Here is a 21,610-nt window from a genome sequence, read left to right as displayed (position 1 = left end):
AAACTGCTTCAAAAGCTACAGAATGACTTAGAAATCATAATAAAATACTTGAAACAAAAGCACGTTTAAACAAGCAAACTTACTTTAAAGACACTGAAAACCAGTATCTCGTGAGCATTAGCTCTGTCAGTCACATTGGCTGCAGCGGTGGTGCAGGACAGAATCTGTGCCGGCTGCAGTGCGGGAGACCACGCATAGCAAGTGCCCCCTCACAGCGGCTGTGCGGACAAGGCCTCCCCCTTGTCTGGATGTTTGCCTAGACTGTGACTAGCTGTGTGCACCCGTCCCAGGCCTCGCTCTGTCTCTCACTGTTCACAAGCACACACGGTGACTAACGGTGTGCATCCGTCACAGACCTTGCTCTGTCTCTCGCTGTGCGGACCCACAGCAAAGCTTGCTCTGCTACTCACAGGTTTCACAAACTCAAACTTCTTTCTTTCTTGGATCTCCTGGAGCTTGCACATATATTCCAGAGAGTTTGTGGAAGTGCTACTGGGTCTGCTCCACTTGGAGATCTGCCTGTATTAAAACAACCACTGCGAGCTGACCACAAGACAGGGAGCTATCAACCCCAACACCATAGGTCAATAAACTCCAACCCGCGGTGCACTGTCTCCATAACAGAGGCACAGATGCACAAGAGTATGCATTGAGGATCAGCCATGAGGGAAGCACAAAGAGACGCCACCTTAGGGATGGGGTCATCCCAGAGGCTGCTAGAAGGGTCAGAGGTGGAAGGGTTGTTGAGGCAAGGGGGAGGCCACGTTGGGATCCTTGCGCACTTTAGTAAAGGCAGTAAAAATGGCATGGATGCTCACCACTGAAAACAGCAGGTGTGAATCCTACAAAAAGAGGGGGTGCTATCATCCCCCAAACATGCCATGGAGCACATATGCAAAGTACCTGAAAACACAGACTCAAAAAAGCCACGAGCGCAGCTTGGAAGGAAAAGCAACTGAAGTTTCTACGGACGGGCGGACATGCTCTATGAACACAACGGGATACAGTCTGCCCTTTGAAAGGAAATGGGCTAGACGGCTAGTTCAGTGGTACAAATCTCTGCTGAGCAAACACGAGGACCATAGCACCTACACAAAATGTCAGGTGACCATACACATGCCTATAACACAAGCTTGGGGCGGGTGCCACCATAACACGGACATCCCCCAACAAGACCACAATGGCTGTGGGGTGGTAAAGGATGCAGAGACAGTTTCAGGGAACAACATCTGCTTTATGGCATGTGAGCAACTGCTTATAAAGAGGAAGCCTATGGACCAGGATATGGACCTCTGACTGGACAGTGAGTGCTCACACCACCCGAGTTTCTGCAAAGAAGCTCATGAGAGGAGATGGAACATGCAGACTCGCCCACAGGCCAGCTACAGGATACTCACGTACTTCAGAATTCAGGGTTCTGACTTCAAGAAGATGGTGTGCCATGCTTCTTATTTAGAAGTGCAGTATGCCATGTTGACTAGCCACCAGGTCATGCCTACATTTTCTCCTACAGAGGGTGGACGGAGGAGGATTACTGGGGTTTGCTGGGCTTTTGCCTAGCCCCAGGTTCAAGGGAACAAGGCAAACTGATAATCGAGCAAGAAACCCAATGTCCTGCTGCTCCTTCCTTTGGCCTGTGCACACACAGGCTTGCATTCTCCCACACACACCTGTACACATATCACAAACAATGAGATATAACAAAAGGAGGCAAATCATACTGACAACATGAACACCTGTAGCCTCAGCTAAGGCAGGAGGACAAATGAGAGGCTAGCTGGGCTACTCAGCAAGACTGTGACTTTAAAAAGAAAAGGAAACAGTCCAACAGTGGTGATGCAGGACTTCAGTCCCAGCACTCAGGACGCAGAGGCAGGCGGATCTCTGTGAGATGGAGGCCCGCCTGGACTACAGAGTGAGTTCCAGGACAGTCAGGGCTACACACAGAAACTCTTATCTAAAAAGGAAGGAAAGGAGGCAGTTTGGAAAGGAAGGGTGGGAGAGCAGAAGGGAGGGAGGAAGGGAGGAAGGGAGGGAGGGAGGGAGAGAGGGAGAGAGGGAGAGAAGCAAATTATGGCAATGCTACCAGCATGGGTGAACTGTTAGGCTCTCGTAATGCAATGCTTCAGACACAAAAACAGAAACTCCAAATACATGAAATATCTAAAATAGCCAGGCAGAGTGACAGAAAGAATGGTGGTGCTGCTGGAAGCCTTGGGAAACCTACAGAGTCACAGGTAAAGGGTTTCTTTACGTTCTGGAGAGGGGTGGGGAATGGCTGCACAGCCAAATAAAGCATTAAGCCAATGATCCTGTACAGCTCAATGTAGTAATATGGGCGGCGGGGCTGCGTCCCCAGCACCCCGGCTGCCTGCTCTGCTAGCTTATGCCCCGAAATAACAACACACAAACTGTATTCATTTAAACACTGCTTGGCCCATTCTCTTCTAGGCTAATTCTCACATATTAATTTAGCCCATTTCTAATCATCTGTGTGTAGCACCCCAAGGTGCGCTTACCGGGGAGATTCTAGCCTAGTCCATCCTGGGTCGGAGCTTCATCCCGGGAGCGGGGCATGGCGTCTCTCTCTGGCATCTGCTCCCGAGAGGAAAGCTGTGAGTCTGACCTCACTTCCTCTTCCTCCCAGCGTTCTGTTTACTCCTCCCACCTATCCTCTAACCAATAAAATGGGCCAAGGCAGTTCCTTTATTAGCCAATGACCTTCCTCCATCAGCTCAAGAGGCTAAAATAAATGGAAGATAACAGTTTACACATGTTCTCCCTCCGTCTGCTCCTCATTGGGACCTTGGGAGCTCAGTCCGGTGCTCCAGTGTGGGTCTCTGTCTCTATCTCCATCCATCACCAGATGAAGGTTCTATGATGATATGCAAGATATTCGTCAGTATGGCTATAGGATAGGGTCATTTCAGGTTCCCTATCCTCAGCTGCCCAAGGAACTAACTGGGGACCTAGGTTTGGGCACCTGGGAGCTCCTCTAGGGTCAGGTCTCTTGCCAACCCTAAAGTGGCTCCCTTAACTAAGAATTGTGGTTCCGTGCTCCCCTGTCCAACCTTCCTTTATCCCAATCCTCCTGTTTCCCCAAGGCCCCCCCCTCCTTCCCTTCTAGGGTGCACCCACCCACTGAGACAGTGGAGCGGATCTATTGGGAGCTCACCAAGGCCAGCAGGACTGTGACTGAAAAAGCATGGGATAAAACTGGACTCTCTGAACATGGCGAACAATGAGGGCTGATGAGACGCAAAGGACAGTGGCACGGGGTTTTGATCTTGCTTAATGTGCTGGCTTGGTGGGAGCCTAGCCAGGTTGGATGTTCACCTTCCTAGATATGGACGGAGGGGGGAGGACCTAGGACTTACCACAGGGCAGAAAACCCTGACTTCTCTTTGGACTGGAGAGGGAGGGGGAAAGGAGTGGGGGGAGGGGGAGAAGGGTGGGAGGAGGGGGAGAAGGGTGGGAGGAGGGGGAGGGAAATGGGAGGCTGGGAGGAGGTGGAAACTTGTGTTTTTTTTCTCCTTTTCTCAATAAAAAATAAATAAATAAATAAATAAATAAATACAAAAAAAAGATAACAGTTTACAACAAATTTTAGAAGTTCCTAAAATCACAACTAATATTTATCTAGTATTTAATTCAAATGTTTTAAGTAAAATAAAGATTAAATGTAAAAGTTTAAATGAGAGATTCTACCTAAAAATTCGTGACTGTATGTCCCCAGAGATCATTCACCTACCAACAGTGTAAGCCACAGCTGAAACCCTGAAATCGTGTTGAGCGGTTAAGAAACTTCAGAGCTCAAAGGAACAATTCCTGCACATTATCATCGGTATAAAAGAGGGCTACTGATCTTTTTTGAGTTAATCTTGTATCCTGTTACATTACTGAAGGTGTTTATGAGTTCCATGGTAAAATTTTGGAGGCCATTTATACTATTATACTGTCAGTAAATGTGAGAGTTTGACTTCTTTTCTGATTTCTGTCCCCTGGATCTCCTTTTGTTGTCTTATTGCTCTATCTAGAACTCAAGTACTATATTGAATAGCTATGGAGACAGTGGACAACCTTGTCTTGTTCCTGATTTCAGTGGAATTGCTGGGCGTTTCTCTCCATTTAGTTTGATGTTGGCTATTGGCTTGCTGTATATTGCCTTTATTATGTTTAGGTATGTTCCTTGTATCCTTGTTCTTTCCAAGACTTTTATCATGAAGGGGTGTTGAACTTTGTTGAAAGCTTTTTTAGCATCTAATAAGAGAAATAAGATGATCATGTAGGTTTTTTCTTTCAGTTTGTTTATACAGTGGATTACATTGATGGATTTTCATATGTTGAACCATCCCTGAATCTCTGAGATGAAGTCTACTTTGTCATGGTAAATGATTTTTCAGATATGCTCTTGGATTCTGTCTGCCTTATTGAGTATTTTTGCATCAATGTTCATGAGTGAAATTGGTCTGCAATTTTCTTCCATAGTAGTGTCTTTGTGTGGTTTGGATATCAGGGTAATTGTAGCCTCATAAAAAGAGTTCAGCAATGATCCTCCTGTGTTTCTATAGCTTGGAACAATTTGAGGAGTAGTGGTACTTGTTCTTCTTTGAAAATTTGGTAGAATTCTATGCTGAAACTGTTTGGTCCTGGGCTATTTTTATTTTTTGTTGGGAGACTTTTGATGACGTTTTCTATTTCCTTTGAGGTTATAGGTCTATTTGATTTGCTTATCTGGTCTTGATTTAATTTTGGTAAGTGATATTTATCCAGAAAAAATGTCCATTTCCTTTAAGTTGTCCAATTTTCTGGAGTATAGCTTTTCAATGTATGACCTGATGATTCCCTGGATTTCCTCCATGTCTGTTATGTCCCCTTTTCATTTCTGATTTTGTTAATTTGGATATTCTCTCTTTGCCTTTTGGTTAGTTTGGATAAAGGTTTGTCTATTTTGTTGATTTTCTCAAAAAACCAACTCTTTGTCTCATTGATTCTTTGTATTGCTTTCTTTATTTCTATTTTGTTGATTTCAGCTATCAATTTAATGATTTCCCGTAGTCTAGTCCTCCTGCGTGAGTTTGCTTCTTTTTGTTCTAGAGCTTTCAGGTGTTCTGTTATTGCTAGTGTGGGATTTTCCTAGCTTCCTTGTGTAGGCATTTAATGCTATGAACTTTCCTCTTAACACTGCTTTCATTGTATCCCATAAATTTGGGTATGTTGTGTGGTCATTTTCACTGAATTTTAGGAAGTCTTTAAATTCTTTATTTCTTCCTTGATTCATTGAATTTCAGGTGAGCATTGTTCAATTCCCATGTGTTTGTGGGCTTTCTAAAATTAGTGTTGCTGTCTAAAATTAGTGTTGAATTCTAACTTTAACCTATGGTAATCTGTTAAGATACATAGAGTTATTTCAATTTTTTATATCTATTGAGGTTTGCTTTGTCACCGAGTATGTGGTCAATTTTTGAGAAGGTTCCATGGGGTGCTGTGCTTTGTCACCAAGTATGTGATCAATTTTTGAGAAGGTTCCATGGGGTGCTGAGAAGAAGGCATATTCTTTTATGTTTGGACAGAATGTTCTATAGATGTCCGTTAAGTCCATTAAAGTCATAACATCTGTTAGTTCCCTTATTTCTGTTAGTTTTTTGTCTGACAGACCTGGCAAGTGGTGAGAGTGGGATGTGGAAGTGTCCCACTATTAGTGTGTGGGGTGTAATGTGTGATTTAAGCTTCAGAAATGTTTCTTTTATATATGAAGGTGACCTTGTATTTCATCCTCTTCTTCCTCAGGGTTCCCAAAGTCCTGAGGGGAGGGATTTGATGAAGACATACCATTTAAGGCTGGGTGTTCCAAGGTTTCTCAGTCTCTGCAAACTGTCTGGCTGTGGGTTTCTGTATTTGTTCCCATCTGCTGCAGGAGGAAGCTTCTCTGATAATGGTTGAATAAGGCACTGATCTATGAGTATAGCAGAATGTCATTAGGAGTCACTTAATTGCTATATTATTTTATATATATTTATGAATATATATAATCAATATATATATATATATATATATATATATATATATAATCACTAGTATTGGTTTTCCACTAGGTCCCTGGGCTCTCTAGTCTCTGGTTCTTGGTCATTCAGTGCAGGTATGAGTTTCATCTGACGGAGTGGGCCTTAAGTCAGGACAGATATTGGTTGGTTACTCCCACAAACTAGTGCCACCATTGCACTAGCATATAATCAGAGAGGAATTGTATATCAGAGGGTTCGTGATGGTTTGGTGCTTATGCTTCTCCTTTGGTAGAATGTGGAATACTTTCCTGTACCCAAAACACTAGAATCTAGGGGCAAAGATTCTATGTAGGCACCATGTCTACTTCTCCATATTGTGTGGGTGTTGTCTTCAGAAATGGGACCTTGCAGTCAGTTTGGGGAAAGTAACCTATAGTCTTGGAAACTGTCTGGGATTTGGGGGAATTCCTATGGGACTCCTTTGGCCAACTACTCAATTAGATGTAATCCAATTCCAGTACTGAAAGTCTCATTTGGTAACAAGAGATGGCCAGTTGGGGCTCTGTCTCTCTCGTTATTTGGCAATTTCATTTAGATCAATCACCATCATATACGTATATATTTTAGAAAACCTCTACTGTATTAGGTTTCCATACTACCTCTCAAATGACCCTTAATTTTAGCTGTCCCTCCCCATATTCCCTTCCTCATCCCCCTCCATTGTGTAAATGTACTACATTTTATTTATCCTTTCTTTGAGGTTGTTCCCAGCTTCTGGCTATTATGAATAGAGCAGCAATGTTGGTTGAACAAGGATCTCTGTGGTAGGATGAAGCAACCTTTCGGTATATACTCAAGAGTCTTATGATTGAATCTTGAGGTGGATTAATTGTTATCTCCCTAAGGAACTAGCACACTGATTTCTATAATGGCTGTACAAGTTCACATTCCCACCAGCAATAGATGACTGTTTCTCTTACTCCACATCCTCACCAGCCTGAGCTGTCATTTGTTTTATTGATCTTAGTCATTCTGGTAGATATAAGATGAAATCCCAAAATAGTTTTGATTTGCATTTCCCTGATAACTAAGGATATTAAACATTTCTTTGTTTCTCAGACATTTGAAAAGCAATTTTTTTTTCTTTTGAGAATCCTGTTTAGGTTTCTACTCCATTTTTAATTGGATTATTTTACTTTTTAATATCAATATTTTTAATTCTTTATATATTTTTATATTAGCCCTTTATTAGATGTGTAGTTGGTGAAAAATAAAAAAAAAATGTTTTTCCATTATGAAGGCAGCCTCTTTGTCTGAATAAACTGTCCTTTGCCTCACAGAAACTTTTCAGTTTCATGAGGCCATGTTTATAAGTTGTTGATCTTAGGGCCTGTGCTATCCGCCTTCTCCTGTGTCAATGATTTCAAGGCTAGTCCCCACTTTCTCTTTATCCAATTCAGCACACCTGTTTTTATGTTGTGGTCTTTGATCTACTTAGAGTAGAATATAAAAGTTTTCACAGTCATTTTACCAATAACAAAATGTCTCAGCTTTTCTGTGAAAGTAAGTTGGAAATGTTGTCACGCACAGCCGGGATACACCTCTGTTTACATACTAGCTTTGTAAACAGTCTGTACATAGCCTCAGCCATTTGCTCAGTGCTTCTGAGCACTTCCTCATGAAACTCACAGGACACTTATAGCCACTTCTCTTTCCAAGATCTCATGCATCCCCACAGCCACAAGTCAGAGAACCCTCAAGCTGTTCTGAGGTTTCATTGACCTCATCTCTTTAGTTCTGTACATTTGAGGAGGGGTATACAGGCTGTGCCCCTTTCTGTCGCATATTCTCTCTATGAGCTCCGCTTCTTCTCTTTCCTTCCACTCATTCACACAGATCACACCCCTGCTGATTTGCAAGTCAGGCAAATTCTCATGCAGTCTCTTCTCACACTTTTCTCCTTATGGGATAAAACTGTGCATGGGCTGCCCTGTCTAAACTTAACACAACTGTTGCGTTCATTAACTCACGTTTGTGTTCCCTTGCACTCACTATCACATGAGCCTGGCCTTGTCAATCAGTCATGGAAAGGGAAGAGACTCATGAGGTATTCCCTTTTGTAGCTGAACTACTGGCTATTCACAGACTCTGGGAGAGGGTGATTACGGTCTTAGTTGGATTTCCATTGCTGAGCTCACTAAGGTTCTAATGCATGTCTCCAAACCCATGGTTACACAGATGGCCCTGGGTTTAGTCACTGGCTAACAAAACAAAATGAATAGACATGAACATGAGAGACTGTGGGGAAGAGGAGGTTTGACAGGAGTGGTAGGGAGATGGGAGAGAATAAGAGGTGGAAGGGATTAATATGCGTTGTGTATATGTGTGAAATTATCTAATGACAAATTTAATAACATTAGAAAGTTACCTTTTATTCATGATTTAAAATACTAATGTTTCTTCCCAAATGATCCTTTCTATTAGGAAAAAACCTTCGAAATGATTCATTAATGAGGAATCGCAAGCTTCAGTGATATAAAGAAACTTGTTTTCCTGTACTAGGCAGATGATAGAAGGAGATGCAGGATGTTAAGTATTTATACTAGAGAGCTGTTGTGTCAATTTCTACTTGACATGATGCAGAATCTCCTGAGAGATGAAACTACGAGCCTTTCTGGGGGAAATTAATCTTAATTTTCCTGCCCACTGTAGGCCCTGGTGGGAAACCTAGACTATGTAGGCAGAGGAAATGGGTTGGGTAAACAGCAGCATGTATACATGCATGCATTGCTCTCCTTCATTTTAATGGTGACTGTGTTTTGTGATGTGACCCAGGTGCTTCAATCCTCCTGCCTTGACCTCTCCACCATGATGGACTGTTCCTTCAACTTCGAGCTAAATAAACTCCCCTTTTCCTCAACATGCTTTTGTCAGATTACTTGATCACAGCAACAAGAAAAGAAGCTAAGACAAGAATCTGTATATCATGTATTTTTAAAAGACAAAACAAAATATGTTTATCTTCTGGTTAGTCTTTTCTTTAAAAAAAAATATGTGCCTATGTTGTTGCTCAAGAGTGGGTTTGTCACCCCTTTATGATAAAGATCTTGGAGAGATTAGGAATACGAGGGTAATACCTAAATATAATAAAAGCTATTTACAGCAAGCCGACAGCTAGCATTAAATTAAACGGAGAAAAAATTAAAGCCATCCCACTAAAATCAGGAACACGACAAGGCTGTCCACTCTCTCCATACCTCTTCAATATAGTGCTTGAAGTTCTAGCAATAGCAATAAGACAACATAAGGGGATCAAGGAGATTCTTATTGGAAAGGAAGAAGTTAAGCTCTCGTTATTTGCAGATGATATGATAGTATACATAAGCGACCCCAAAACCTCTACCAAAGAACTCCTACAGCTGATAAACACCTTTAGTAATGTGGCAGGATACAAGATCAACTCCAAAAAATCAGTCGCCCTCTTATACACAGAGGATATGGAAGCAGAAAGGGAAATCAGAGAAGCATCACCATTCACGATAGCCACAAATAGCATAAAATATCTTGGGGTAACTCTGACCAAGGAAGTGAAAGATCTATTTGACAAGAACTTTAAGTCTTTAAAGAAAGAAATTGAAGAGGACACCAGAAAATGGAAGGACCTCCCTTGCTCTTGGATTGGGAGGATCAACATAGTAAAAATGGCAATTCTACCAAAAGCAATCTATAGATTCAATGCAATCCCCATCAAAATCCCATCAAAATTCTTCACAGATCTGGAGAAGACAATAATCAACTTTATATGGAAAAACAAAAAACCCAGGATAGCCAAAACAATCCTATACAATAAAGGATCGTCTGGAGGCATTACCATGCCTGACTTCAAACTCTATTACAGAGCTACAGTAATGAAAACAGTGTGGTACTGGCATAAAAACAGAGAAGTCGACCAACGGAATCAAATAGAAGACCCTGACTTAAACCCACAAACCTATGAATATCTGATTTTCGATAAAGGAGCTAAAAGTATACAATGGAAAAAAGAGAGCATCTTCAACAAATTGTGCTGGCAAAACTGGATGTCAATCTGTAGAAGAATGAAAATAGGTCCATATCTATCACCATGCACAAAACTCAAGTCCAAATGGATTAAAGACCTCAATTTCAGTCCGAACACACTGAACCTGATAGAAGAGAAAGTGGGAAGCACTCTACAACACATGGGCACAGGAGACCACTTCCTACGTATAACCCCAGCAGCACAGACATTAAGGGCAACATTGAATAAATGGGACCTCCTGAGACTGAGAAGCTTCTGTAAAGCAAAGGACACTGTCACTAAGACAAAAAGGCAACCCACTGACTGGGAGAAGATCTTCACCAACCCCGCAACTGACAAAGGTCTGATTTCCAAAATATATAAAGAACTCAAGAAACTAGACCGTAAAAGGCTAATCAACCCAATTATAAAATGGGGCACTGAGCTGAACAGAGAATTCTCAACAGAAGAAGTTCAAATGGCCAAAAGACACTTAAGGTCATGCTCAACTTCCTTAGCGATCAGGGAAATGCAAATCAAGACAACTTTAAGATACTATCTTACACCTGTCAGAATGGCTTAAATCAAAAACACCAATGATAGCCTTTGCTGGAGAGGTTGTGGAGAAAGGGGTACACTCATCCATTGCTGGTGGGAATGCAAACTTGTGCAACCACTTTGAAAAGCAGTGTGGCGGTTTCTCAGGAAATTCGGAATCAACCTACCTCTGGACCCAGAAATACCACTCTTGGGAATATACCCAAGAGATGCCCTATCATACAACAAAAGTATATACTCAACTATGTTCATAGCAGCATTGTTTATAATAGCCAGAACCTGGAAACAACCTAGATGCCCTTCAATGGAAGAATGGATGAAGAAAGTACGAAATATATACATATTAGAGTACTACTCAGCAGTAAAAAACAATGACTTCTTGAATTTTGCATGCAAATGGACGGAAATAGAAAACACTATGCTGAGTGAGGTAAGCCAGACCCAAAAAGAGGAACATGGGATGTACTCACTCATATTTGGTTTCTAGCCATAAATAAAGGACATTGAGCCTATAATTCGTGTTCCTAGAGAAGCTAAATAAGAAGGTGAACCCAAAGAAAAACATATAGGCATCCTCCTGAATATTAACCTTTATCAGGCGATGAAAGGAGACAGAGACAGAGACCCACATTGGAGCACCGGACAGAAATCTCAAGGTCCAAATCAGGAGCAGAAGGAGAGAGAGCACGAGCAAGGAACTCAGGACCGCGAGGGGTGCACACACTGAGACAATGGGGATCTTCTATCGGGAACTCACCAAGGCCAGCTGGCCTGGGTCTGAAAAAGCATGGGATAAAACCGGACTCTCTGAACATAGCGGTCAATGAGGACTACTGAGAACTCAAGAACAATGGCAATGGGTTTTTGATCCTACTGCACGTACTGGCTTTGGGGGAGCCTAGGCAGTTTGGATGCTCACCTTACTCGACCTGGATGGAGGTGGGTGGTCCTTGGACTTCCCACAGGGCAGGGAACCCTGATTGCTCTTCTGGCTGACTAGGGAGGGGGACTTGATTGGGAGAGGGGGAGGGAAATGGGAAGCGGTGGCGGGGAGGAGGCAGAAATCTTTAATAAATAAATTAATTAATTTTAAAAATAGAAAAAAAAAGAATGGGTTTGTGTACAATGAGTGCAGTCTCTGGAAGCCAGAAGAAGGCATTGAATCCCATGGAACTGGAGTTACATGTGGTTGTGAGTGACCTGACACGGGTGCTAGAACCAAGCTTAGGTACAGCAAAAACAGGAAGTGCTCTTAGGCACTAAGACATCTACCCAACTCTAGTTAGTGGTTGATATTAAACAGAGAGTATGTTGAAACCAGAAAAGTCCCAAGCCTGTAGCAATAGAAAACAACAACAAAAAACAAACAAACAAAAAAACCCTTCAGTGAGGACTTTGGACAAGTGCTTACTAAATTCTCAAGACTTTTTCCAAGCAGCAAAAATAGTCAGTACAGAATTTCCATAGGCTTGTGTCCCTGGTGGCACACCAGCAAATGCAGCACTTCAGTCCATCTTAGAAGATATCCACCAAGGGAAGAGTGAGCATTTCGGGTCAAAGATGCTTTGAGAAATCCTTAAGCTTCTGCCAAAGTCAGAGGAGGTAAAGAAGTTAAAGACATTTAACGGCGATGTGTCCAAGCTTTCTCCTGCAGATTCCTTTCTGTACGGCTGGCTTTCGGTTCGGAATGAAGCCATGGTGCTAAGAAAGGAATTCCTGCCATCTTGCTCTTCTCTGTACAAAGACATAACAATGCTAAAAACTACTACACAAGAGCTGTCAAGTGAGGAGCTACATTCAATATTACACTCGGTGCTCCAGGCTAGGAATATCATGAGTGCCGGAGGGATGCTGGCAACGCTATAGGATTTAAACTGTCTTCTTACTCAAATTGGCAGACACAAGAGCAAACAAACCTGGGATGAATTCTCTGCATTTTCTCATTCAGGAAGCCCAGAAGCAAGATGTCATCCTTCTACACTTTTCCGAGAAGTTGCAGCATGTTCAGCAGATTATCTCTGGATGTCACTGAGGCAGAGCTACACTCTTTGTCAGAACAAAATCGCCTCAGGAAAACATCCAGCGGGACCAGGAGCTGGCTCAACAGATGGAATACTTCCCCCAGTTTTCTGTGGAACTGGTACTGGAGCTGGGACTCTGGAAATGGGAGCTGCAGGGCAAGGCTCATACCTTATAGATTTTTTTCTGTGAAGACAAACGGTGAAACTGGATAGATGCTTCTAGATATTCAGAGACTTCTGTATTCTGTATTTGTAGTCCACCAAGCAGTAAAGGACGGGAGGAACAAGAGCAGAAATCGCTACAGAGGCTGAAGGAGCTGGAACAGAAGCGACGTTCCTGGACAACTGGGGAGCTCGCGGGGTTTGGCAGGAGCAGCAGTGAGAATGATGTAGAGATCCTAGCTAAGAAGGGCACAGAAGATCTGCCATCCTTTCCGAAGCCCAGGCCCACCATCCCCTCCTACTGCCCCCCCAACAGCCGTTGCTCTCGCCTCACCCTGGGCATCTCTGCTGATCTGACCGAGAGCTTTTGACCTTCTTGGAGAGTGCCATCAGCAGTCCAGAGGACCCCAACAAATTCAGTTTACCCCGGAGCAGACCCACCGTCGCCTGGATGGAGCCCAGCAAACAGCAGAACCACGACCCTAACTTTGCGCAATTACCTCAGGCCTCCAAGAAGCAGAAGAAAGCCCTCTCCACTCCCCCCCCCACTCCCCCCCCCCCCCCCCCCCCGCTTGACAGAATCAGCTTCCTTCCAACACTCCGGTTGGTTGAGCCAGCAACTCCTTTCCCACTGGCTGCGAAGGAGCATGGCGAGTATTCTCCGGAAAAGGAACGGTGAACCTATGGGGTTGGGTCCCGCACAAAGCCCTCCTCTCTTACCATTGGATCTAGGGAACGTGAATGGGTCACAGGGTTGGCCCAGTTTGACCGCCAGAGTCCCAGGAGCCTGGGGGAAGCATCTCAACCGACTCTAAAGGACTTGTGTCCTACAGAGCTGCTCCCTCCAGGGGATCAGAGCTCATAATTCTTTGATGCTTGGTGACAGCCTCACACCCAAGGGCACAGGTCCCCAGGAGGGTCTCAGCCCAGCTGGGGAGAATGACAGGGCTGTCTCTGATGAAGCCAGCAGTGAAGCTCTTGTGTTTCTGGTTGTCACTGACCCGAAGGTAGGGATCCTGGGCCTCTGCTATGTCTCAGATAGCACAGACTTCTCACTGACTCCGGACTGCTCAGATGCCACGCACCACGGCCCCCGTCTGCACTCTATGAGTTAGAACCCAGTTCGCCAGCTTCGGGCAAGGGGCTGGAGGTTGGGAAACACACGCAGAGACAGACCGACACACAGACCTTCAATCGCTGGTACAAACGCCCTTCTTTAAAAGCACCATGGAGGCTTAAATACCCTGCAGTCAATGGCCAACAGGTGAAAATCCCATCCTCTGATCCTCTAGGCAAAGCACAGCTTTTAGTAACTTCAATTAGAAGGCTCTAGCAGGGAAGAGCAGCTGAAGGCCAGGACTCAATTAGTCCCAACACTCAGAGGGAACCAACTCCAGACGAGAAGGAGAAGAGCTGGAGGAAGAGAGAAAAGGGGGTGGCTCCGTGTTCTCTGGGACTGGAGAGGCAGGCAGCAGTCAGATCTTCTCCAACCCTGCTTCTAGTTCCCCTGTGGAGGTACCTGCTCCCGAGTCCAGCTGTCAGGGCGGCCTTTCGAAGGACAGAGCCAGCGAAGGAAAGGATACCATGGCACTAAAGAGAAAGTCCCTCAAAGAGCTATCACCGGGGGCCTCAAACCCAGTCAGTGCCTGGTGTAGCCAAGGGACAGCACCCAAACCTGTGAGAACTTTGAACGCCTCTGAGAATGAGCACATGTGCAAGGTGGTACCCATCTTCAAGTCCAACAGGGAAGCAGGGCCCTGGAAGCATCCGGAGCCAACATCCAGGGCCTCCCTCGGGAGACACCCAGCAGCATAGACACTGCTGTCACGAAGGAGCTCAGTACAGGGGACCTCTGACATTTCACCCAGGAGGCCTCACATGAGTGGACCTGGGGCAGAAGAGCCCAGGCTGCCCTGCTCTAGTGGCAGCACGAGTGGGTGGTGAGGGAAGGAGGCCTTGGGACAGCCCGGGCCCTTATTTAGGAAGCCCAGATGTCAGAAACATCTCCAGACAGAGACCCAAAGAAAACAAAGTCAGCCAAGTCACAAGACCCTGAAAGGCCCAAGGAAGAGCCCAAAGTACCTCAGGCTCCAAATGTCTCTCGAGCCCTTCCCCTTATCCCAAGTTTTGCTTGAAATATGGTGGCCTCCTTATCTTGGTGCATGTGTCCAGAGCCTCTGGCATCACCAGGACAGTCTCCCAGCTGCAGCTTAGGGTCAAAGGTGGCCCCGATGATTCTGCCTCAAAGGGCAGTGGCACTTGCAAGGACAGGCTGCTGGGGTGAGGCCATGAGAGGCCAATCTTTAATGTCTTGTTACACATCAAGAGACTCACGGGTCACATCATGAAAGGTACGTGGAGATCTGTAGCCTGCTGTGCAGACTTCTGCTTCAAAATCAAAGCTGAGAGTATTCTATTGCACAGAGTGCTTTCCCAGGCCCCAGCACCTCCTTATCGTTCATACTTAGGATCCTAACCCTAACTCCTACACGAGACAAAGATCTGGTGATAGTCTGGACATGTAAGATGGCAATTCTTATGTAACAAGTAAAAAAAGTTCTGGCCAGTTTTTATATATCAAAGACTTATTTTTAATATTATAAATATAAAATGATGTTTTTAGCTGGAAAAAAACCAGTTAGTACAAAGTTAGACTAGCTAACACCAAGTAGGAAGAAAAATAAAGATAACATAGGCTAATCAAGAGGCGAATCAGCAAAACTTTGTCAGAACAACTTAATATGTAGAGATTATGCCCATCCCAGAAACCATATATTGGAAAATAAAAAGCCCAGTGTTTAGTGTGAGATATATCTCCTCAGCTTGTTAGACAGAGGTATTCCATAGGCCCCCAAACAATACAAACCATTGCCATTGCTCTTGGTTGACCACTAGAACTTGATGGTAAGACTGTATTGCTGCAGACACTACACACGTTAGTCATAGGACATGGAGAAATCAGCATGGACTCACAAGAAATCTTCCTTCCTGATGGGTAGCTCTCTGGTGGTTTGAAAGAAAATGGCCCCATATAGACTCATAGGAAATGGCACTATTAGGAGGAGTGACCTTGTTGAAATAGGTGTGACCTTATTGGAGGAAGTATGTCACTAGCGGTGGTCTTTGGGTCTCAGAAGCTCAAGCCAGGCCTAGTGACTTACTGTCTTGTCTTGATGCCTATGAATCCAGATATAGAACTCTAAGCTCCTTCTCCAGCACCATGTCTACCTGCGTGCCACCATATTTCCCATCATGAAGATAAAGGACTAAAGCTCTAAAGCTGTAATCCAGCCCCAATTAAATGTTTCCCTTTATAAGACTTGCCATGGTCATGGTGTCCCTGCACAGCAATAGAAACCCTAACTAAAATATTCTTTTAGTATTGGAAGGTGTTAGAAAGGCTTCTGGCATTGTGGGGGATCATGGACAGTTTTACCCAGCTCTGAACCATGTGAAATGTAATATTGACCAGTGTGGCAAGCTATGCCCATAAATACAGTAATGACAAGAATGTCATGAATGTAGTCAACCACTTTCTCACAGGATGTAAGACCCACTCCACTGTAGGAAACACATGTCTAATACTTCAAACCTGGCCAAGAATCCATGGTTGAGGCAGAGGCCCCTGGAATGAACCTATTCCTATTATTTTGCTAAACAGACATTGTATCAAACTGCCTTTTAAATCTCTATCTATAGAACAGCTCTCAGATCACATCAGAGAAGTTTCTTTGTGAAGTAGGCGTGGTTAACACATTTATGACTGGCCAAAGTTCAGAGAGTACTCAGTCACAAACGGGACCTCCACATCACACCCCATTGCCAAGGCTCAGAGACCATTGCATAAGGGGGGGGGGGGGGGTAGAAAGAGTCACAGGTCACAGGTCACCATAGCAAAACATGCCTAGCAGTAAAAAAGAAAATCAATTTTCAACATAAAAATAATTGCTGTGTGCATGAATATGTCTTTATATGTTTCCTTTTAGACTTTTCTTCAGATGTACATACTTTTAAAAAACTGGCATAACGCATATATGTTCTTTTGTTTTACTTAACAAATAATATGTGTTTTGATTAGACTATTACAAGTAATTACATTCTATTTCATCATAAAGACATGAAGACATGTTATTGTATGAAAGCATGCTAAAGTGTAAGTTCCTTCATCAAGTTTACAGAATTAAACAAACTCCCGTTTTAATAAAAAACAAACAATGGGGATGTTTGTTTCTCATGATCCATTCTGGAATGTAGGCACCCACTTCAGAGATGGTATAGCAACACTCCCATGTCATGAACCATGCCACCAATTCAAGACAGATAACTCCATCATCACCAAGGGTTCTGCTCAGACACATTGTTTAGAATAGGCAAACCTTCCAGCCTATGGGCAAACACAAAATCAAACAGAAGAGGCAAATGAGAAGAAAGGCAATTGCTAATCCGGAAGCACACCTAGGAATTACACACATTGCCTCTCTTCACACTCGAACCGCAATACAGCACCAGCTTAGAGAAAAAAAATTATAAGTTCTGGACAGCTCATAATTTGATTACTAAGTAAAGGAGGAGAAGGGATAAACACTAAAGGACTAATGAAGGGGTCTGCCACTCATTTTGAGTTCTTATGGCACAGATTTCATTTATCACTTCATTTATCAGCATCTCTTTTAATCTATTAACATGACTAATACCTCCAGGTTTTATACCACTAATCCTGGTTGGGTAATATTTACTAAATATTACAGTGAAGACTGGGGTGGGTAGGAAGTGGAAAAGTCAGGCAATTTATACATTTTGAAAGTTTATTTTTGAGATGTATAAATATTATATAAGCATTTGATTCTAACTGTATGACATAAATGATGAATGCTCAGTCCCCACTTGATAACTTGTCAATACCATCATCAGCTCCCTCAAACAGCATTCTCCTAGACAACTGAGCAGTGTAGAAACCCATAGAAAGCCCGCCCAGCTCAGCACTCCACCAGCAGCTAGATGCTCTTGGCCTGCCAGCCGAACCCTGTCGCACAGAAGGCGGGTGCTGGGCTCTGTATTTTTACTCAGGGAGGGTTACTCTTACTATCTGAATAGAGCTTGCTTTTTCCCCAGGGCTACACTCTAGATATCAAGATAGAGTCTTGGAGTTTCAATTTTTTTAATTGAATAGTTTACTATCAGGGGCTAAATCAACTCGGACCCTTTCTGGATCAAGCCTAGAAATCCGGTGGTAGACTTTCTTGATAGTCACAGCTCAACAAACATCAGGACCTTTATTTGTTGTGCCCCACAAATGTGCACACCAATTTCCTTTCATTGTTCTCATTCTCTCTGAGACCCCCTCCCTCTTTTCCTTTTGTGCCGCCTTGTTACGCTTCCAGCCAATCTTCTGTCAGTGACAGCTTAACTATGAGTGGTATCTTCTTCGGGCATCCATGGTTAAATTCTCTAATTTATGCTCACCATGTACATCACAATGTGACCTTCACTCAGGGACACCCCCCCTATACTTCAGCAGCCAGTGGAACAGGATGACAATTCCCCATTGCCTAGGAATGTAATGACCACGCAAAATACACAAATGTCTCATACAATTCCTTAAGGAATGTGCTTTACTTCAAAATATTAGCCAAAAGACACAGTATTGACTAAAACACAGGCCCTCAGTATCAGGGTCAGGATGCCAGATACAGGATTACAAAATCAAGTCCTTAGATCACTGGGAAATTTCTAACCCTTGCAACTAAACCACGAAAAGATGCTGTCAAGCTTTCCTAATGAAACTCCACTGTTTGTAGAAACAGAAAATCTTCTTTGCCTTAGCTCTCAGTTTCTGATGTGTGATAATGAGGAGGACAGAATGTCCCGGAGGGTAAGCCGCAGTAATAATCATGCTAACACTGTGGAGTCTCAGATCCTTCCTTGCATGAGAAGGAAAATAGAGCAGGGTAGCCACTGAATACGGAATGTAGAACAGGAGGAAACAGATCATCAGCCGCATGGCACCCATGTGAGCCTCCACCTGGGGATTCCAAAAGCTGGTAGTGTTTCTCTTCATCGTCTGTATATGTCTTCTCAGGGAGTGTATTAACAAGGAAGCAAAGGTCACATTGAGCACAAACTGTAACAGCGAGCTCAGGATCAAAGAGGCTGCTAGGGTGAAGATGCCCTCACTGAGGTCAAATAATGTGTCATTTCTCCCCGTTATGTGTTCAGGGAAATGTGACATCTGTGTGAGCACGAGATACAGGAGAGTGGTGAAGGCAGAAATGAGAAGGCAGGCCAGCAGCAGGCTGGAGGTCTTTGCAGAGATTGTCCGTTTCAACAGAATAAACACTGGGTGTTGGAAATTAGTAATTTTCATGCAATACAAACTGTTCAGCAAGGTCACTAGCCAGAGACTGTTGGAGTCCAGAAACTTCCAACATGTTAGAAAAAACGTGGAAAAGTAGACTGACCTTTGAGCATTTGCAGTAAGGTAGAAAATGTTCAGTAGAAACAAGCCCAGAGTCAAGAATCTAGTGATGGCCAAACTGAACAAAATCCTGTCCGAAGAGGAGATTCTGTGGCTTTTGATCCATGTCTTATAAATGACCACTATAATAAAGAGATTTGCAGTGATTCCTACAAAATTAAAAATAAGCGTGGCCACATACATAAATAAGAACGTCTTCCAAACCATCTCTACTCACTGAAGCCTCAGCGTTTGCAGTGCCGATGAGAACAAACTGAAATGTGGTGAGGTAGGCACAGTGGTCAGCCTGCGGGGCTCCTTTTTTCTTATCCACCGCAGCAAATGAGCCCTTTCTGGTCTAAGAGGCAGCTGCTTTTACTGGGATGCAAATCTTTCAAGGATTAAATTACTATTTCTTCACTCCTCGTCTTATTTTCTTAGAAATGCCTAATTACAAGCACGCTGAAGTGAATCTGGAATCTATTCCTCCAAGAGCAGAAAGACTAGTGGGAGCTGTATCAGACTCCAAGAATTTCAAACCCGGACCAGAGTGCTCTGGCCCAAGACTATTGAAGTCTCTCAACAGCTTTACTTCATAGAAACCACACAACGTTGTGGGATTTCTCATGCCTCGCTCTTCCCATCTCCCTTCCCTCACGGCCTGTCTGAACCAGTGTGTGTGTCCCCATCTGTCGAAACTGCAGCCATTTTCTCTGGCTGCATTCTGACCAAGCCACTGCCACTCTTCGTCCCTCCACATCTGAGGTGACTTACTGATCCGTCCCCTTCCTTGAGACAAACTTTTTGTAAGACAAGTTGAGGAAAGGGGCAAAGCAGAGAGAGGGAAACTGTGCCATAATCTGTTCTGGGGTTCACCTAGGAAAAAGATCCGCTCTTTCATATTTTCCTTCATAAATCTGGATCTATACTTATGTCTATGTAGCTACAATATGTCCCCACAGGCATCAAAGTACTTTGATGTAAAATCCAGGGTAACTGTTTAAGCAATGTGGGTTAGAAACCCACATTCAGGAATGCCATGTATCCTAACTGATTATGTTCACAAAGTTAAAGAATTTTTTATGATACTGAACAATATTCTCACTGATTTAGTGGCAATAAATAAATGTCTATTCTTCTCTTTAAGTAATATTAAACATCAAAGTATATATACATATATATCCTATAAATTTTAAAAGCATATGTGCATCTTGGAAGGAACAAGCATAGGGAGAAGAGAGAAGAGGAGGAAGGAGAGGAAGGACAAAAACATTTGTCCTTTTACACAGTCAAAAAAACAAAAAAAAATTATTTGGAATTAACTTCAGTAAAATGTCAGTGAAACACAAGAATGGACCGGAACCTGGAATCCAAGGGTCTTGGTTTTCGTGCTATTGTTTACAGCATCACACAAAGCTTGTGGAAAGTGCTATCTTAAAAGGATTGATGTTGCTGCATAATTCATTGTTAGACATAATGGCAGCCTTCACTTAATCCAGCACTTTGCAAAACACATTGTTCTAAAATGTTGACACACATTGTCTCAAGAATTTCTACTACTCTCTGCATGATGTTATCATCCATATTTTAGGGTGGCGGAAAAGCACAAAAATAATTCATCCAAGAACAAAAATGGGAAATTGACAGAACAGAAATCAAGCCCATATCTGTGAAAAGCAAATGCTTTTGCTCTTCGTCTCAAGTCTGCAGCAGGTCTTCATTTACATACACATAAAAGTTAAGGTAAAACTAATATACAGACTGGCTATGCTTAAGTTAATGGTTATTAAAATACATCTCCATGTCTGCATAGTGAATGTTCTTTTTTGTTGTTTTATTTTGTTTTAATTTTTTTTATTGAGAAAAGGAAAAAAAAAGTATCTGCCTCCTCCCAACCTCCCATTTCCCTCCCCCTCCTCCCACCCTTCTCCCACTCCCCCCAAACTCCTCTCCCCCTCCCTCTCCAGTCCAAAGAGCAGTCAGGGATCCCTGCCTGTGGAAAGTCCTAGGTCCGCCCCCCTCCATCCATGTCTAGGAAGGTGAACATCCAAACTGGCTAGGCTCCCACAAAGTTAGTACATGAAGTAGGATCAAAACCCCGTGCCATTGTCCCTGGCTTCTCATCAGTCCTCATTGTTCGCCATGTTCAGAGAGTCCGGTTTTATCCCATGCTTTTTCAGTCACAGTCCAGCTGGCCTTGGTGAGCTCCCATTAGATCAGCCCCATTGTCTCAGTGGGTGGGTGCACCCCTCGTGGTCCTGACTTCCTTGCTCATCTTCTCAACATTAGCAGTTCCCAAAGACTGTTGCACCTGTCCAAACAGTCCTGTGGAGAGAGGTCTTCAGAAGCATGGCTTTTTATCTCTGAGACA

General features: G+C 43.5%; 1 protein-coding gene and 1 pseudogene across 1 annotated transcript; one reads left to right on the top strand and one right to left on the bottom strand.

Annotated features, from left to right (window-relative positions):
* Window positions 1-876: 876 nt before the first annotated feature.
* Window positions 877-13,600, top strand: LOC121435651 (annotated as a pseudogene).
* Window positions 13,601-18,549: 4,949 nt separating this feature from the next.
* On the bottom strand, window positions 18,550-19,467 carry Tas2r4 (taste 2 receptor member 4). The gene has a single exon (XM_041635119.1). It carries the CDS (start codon window positions 19,465-19,467, stop codon window positions 18,550-18,552), a length of 918 nt encoding a protein of 305 aa, XP_041491053.1.
* Window positions 19,468-21,610: the final 2,143 nt, after the last annotated feature.

The sequence above is a fragment of the Microtus oregoni genome, unplaced genomic scaffold, assembly GCF_018167655.1.
Source record: "Microtus oregoni isolate MIOR12 unplaced genomic scaffold, Mior012 000046F_ref0000063, whole genome shotgun sequence".
In the NCBI taxonomy this organism is placed as follows: Eukaryota; Metazoa; Chordata; class Mammalia; order Rodentia; family Cricetidae; genus Microtus; species Microtus oregoni.
This window is presented reverse-complemented; position numbering and strand designations above follow the sequence as displayed.

Coding starts and splice junctions, on each gene's coding strand:
- Tas2r4 (XM_041635119.1), bottom strand. CDS start 19,467: ATGGTTTGGAAGACGTTCTTATTTATGTATGTGGCCACGCTTATTTTT.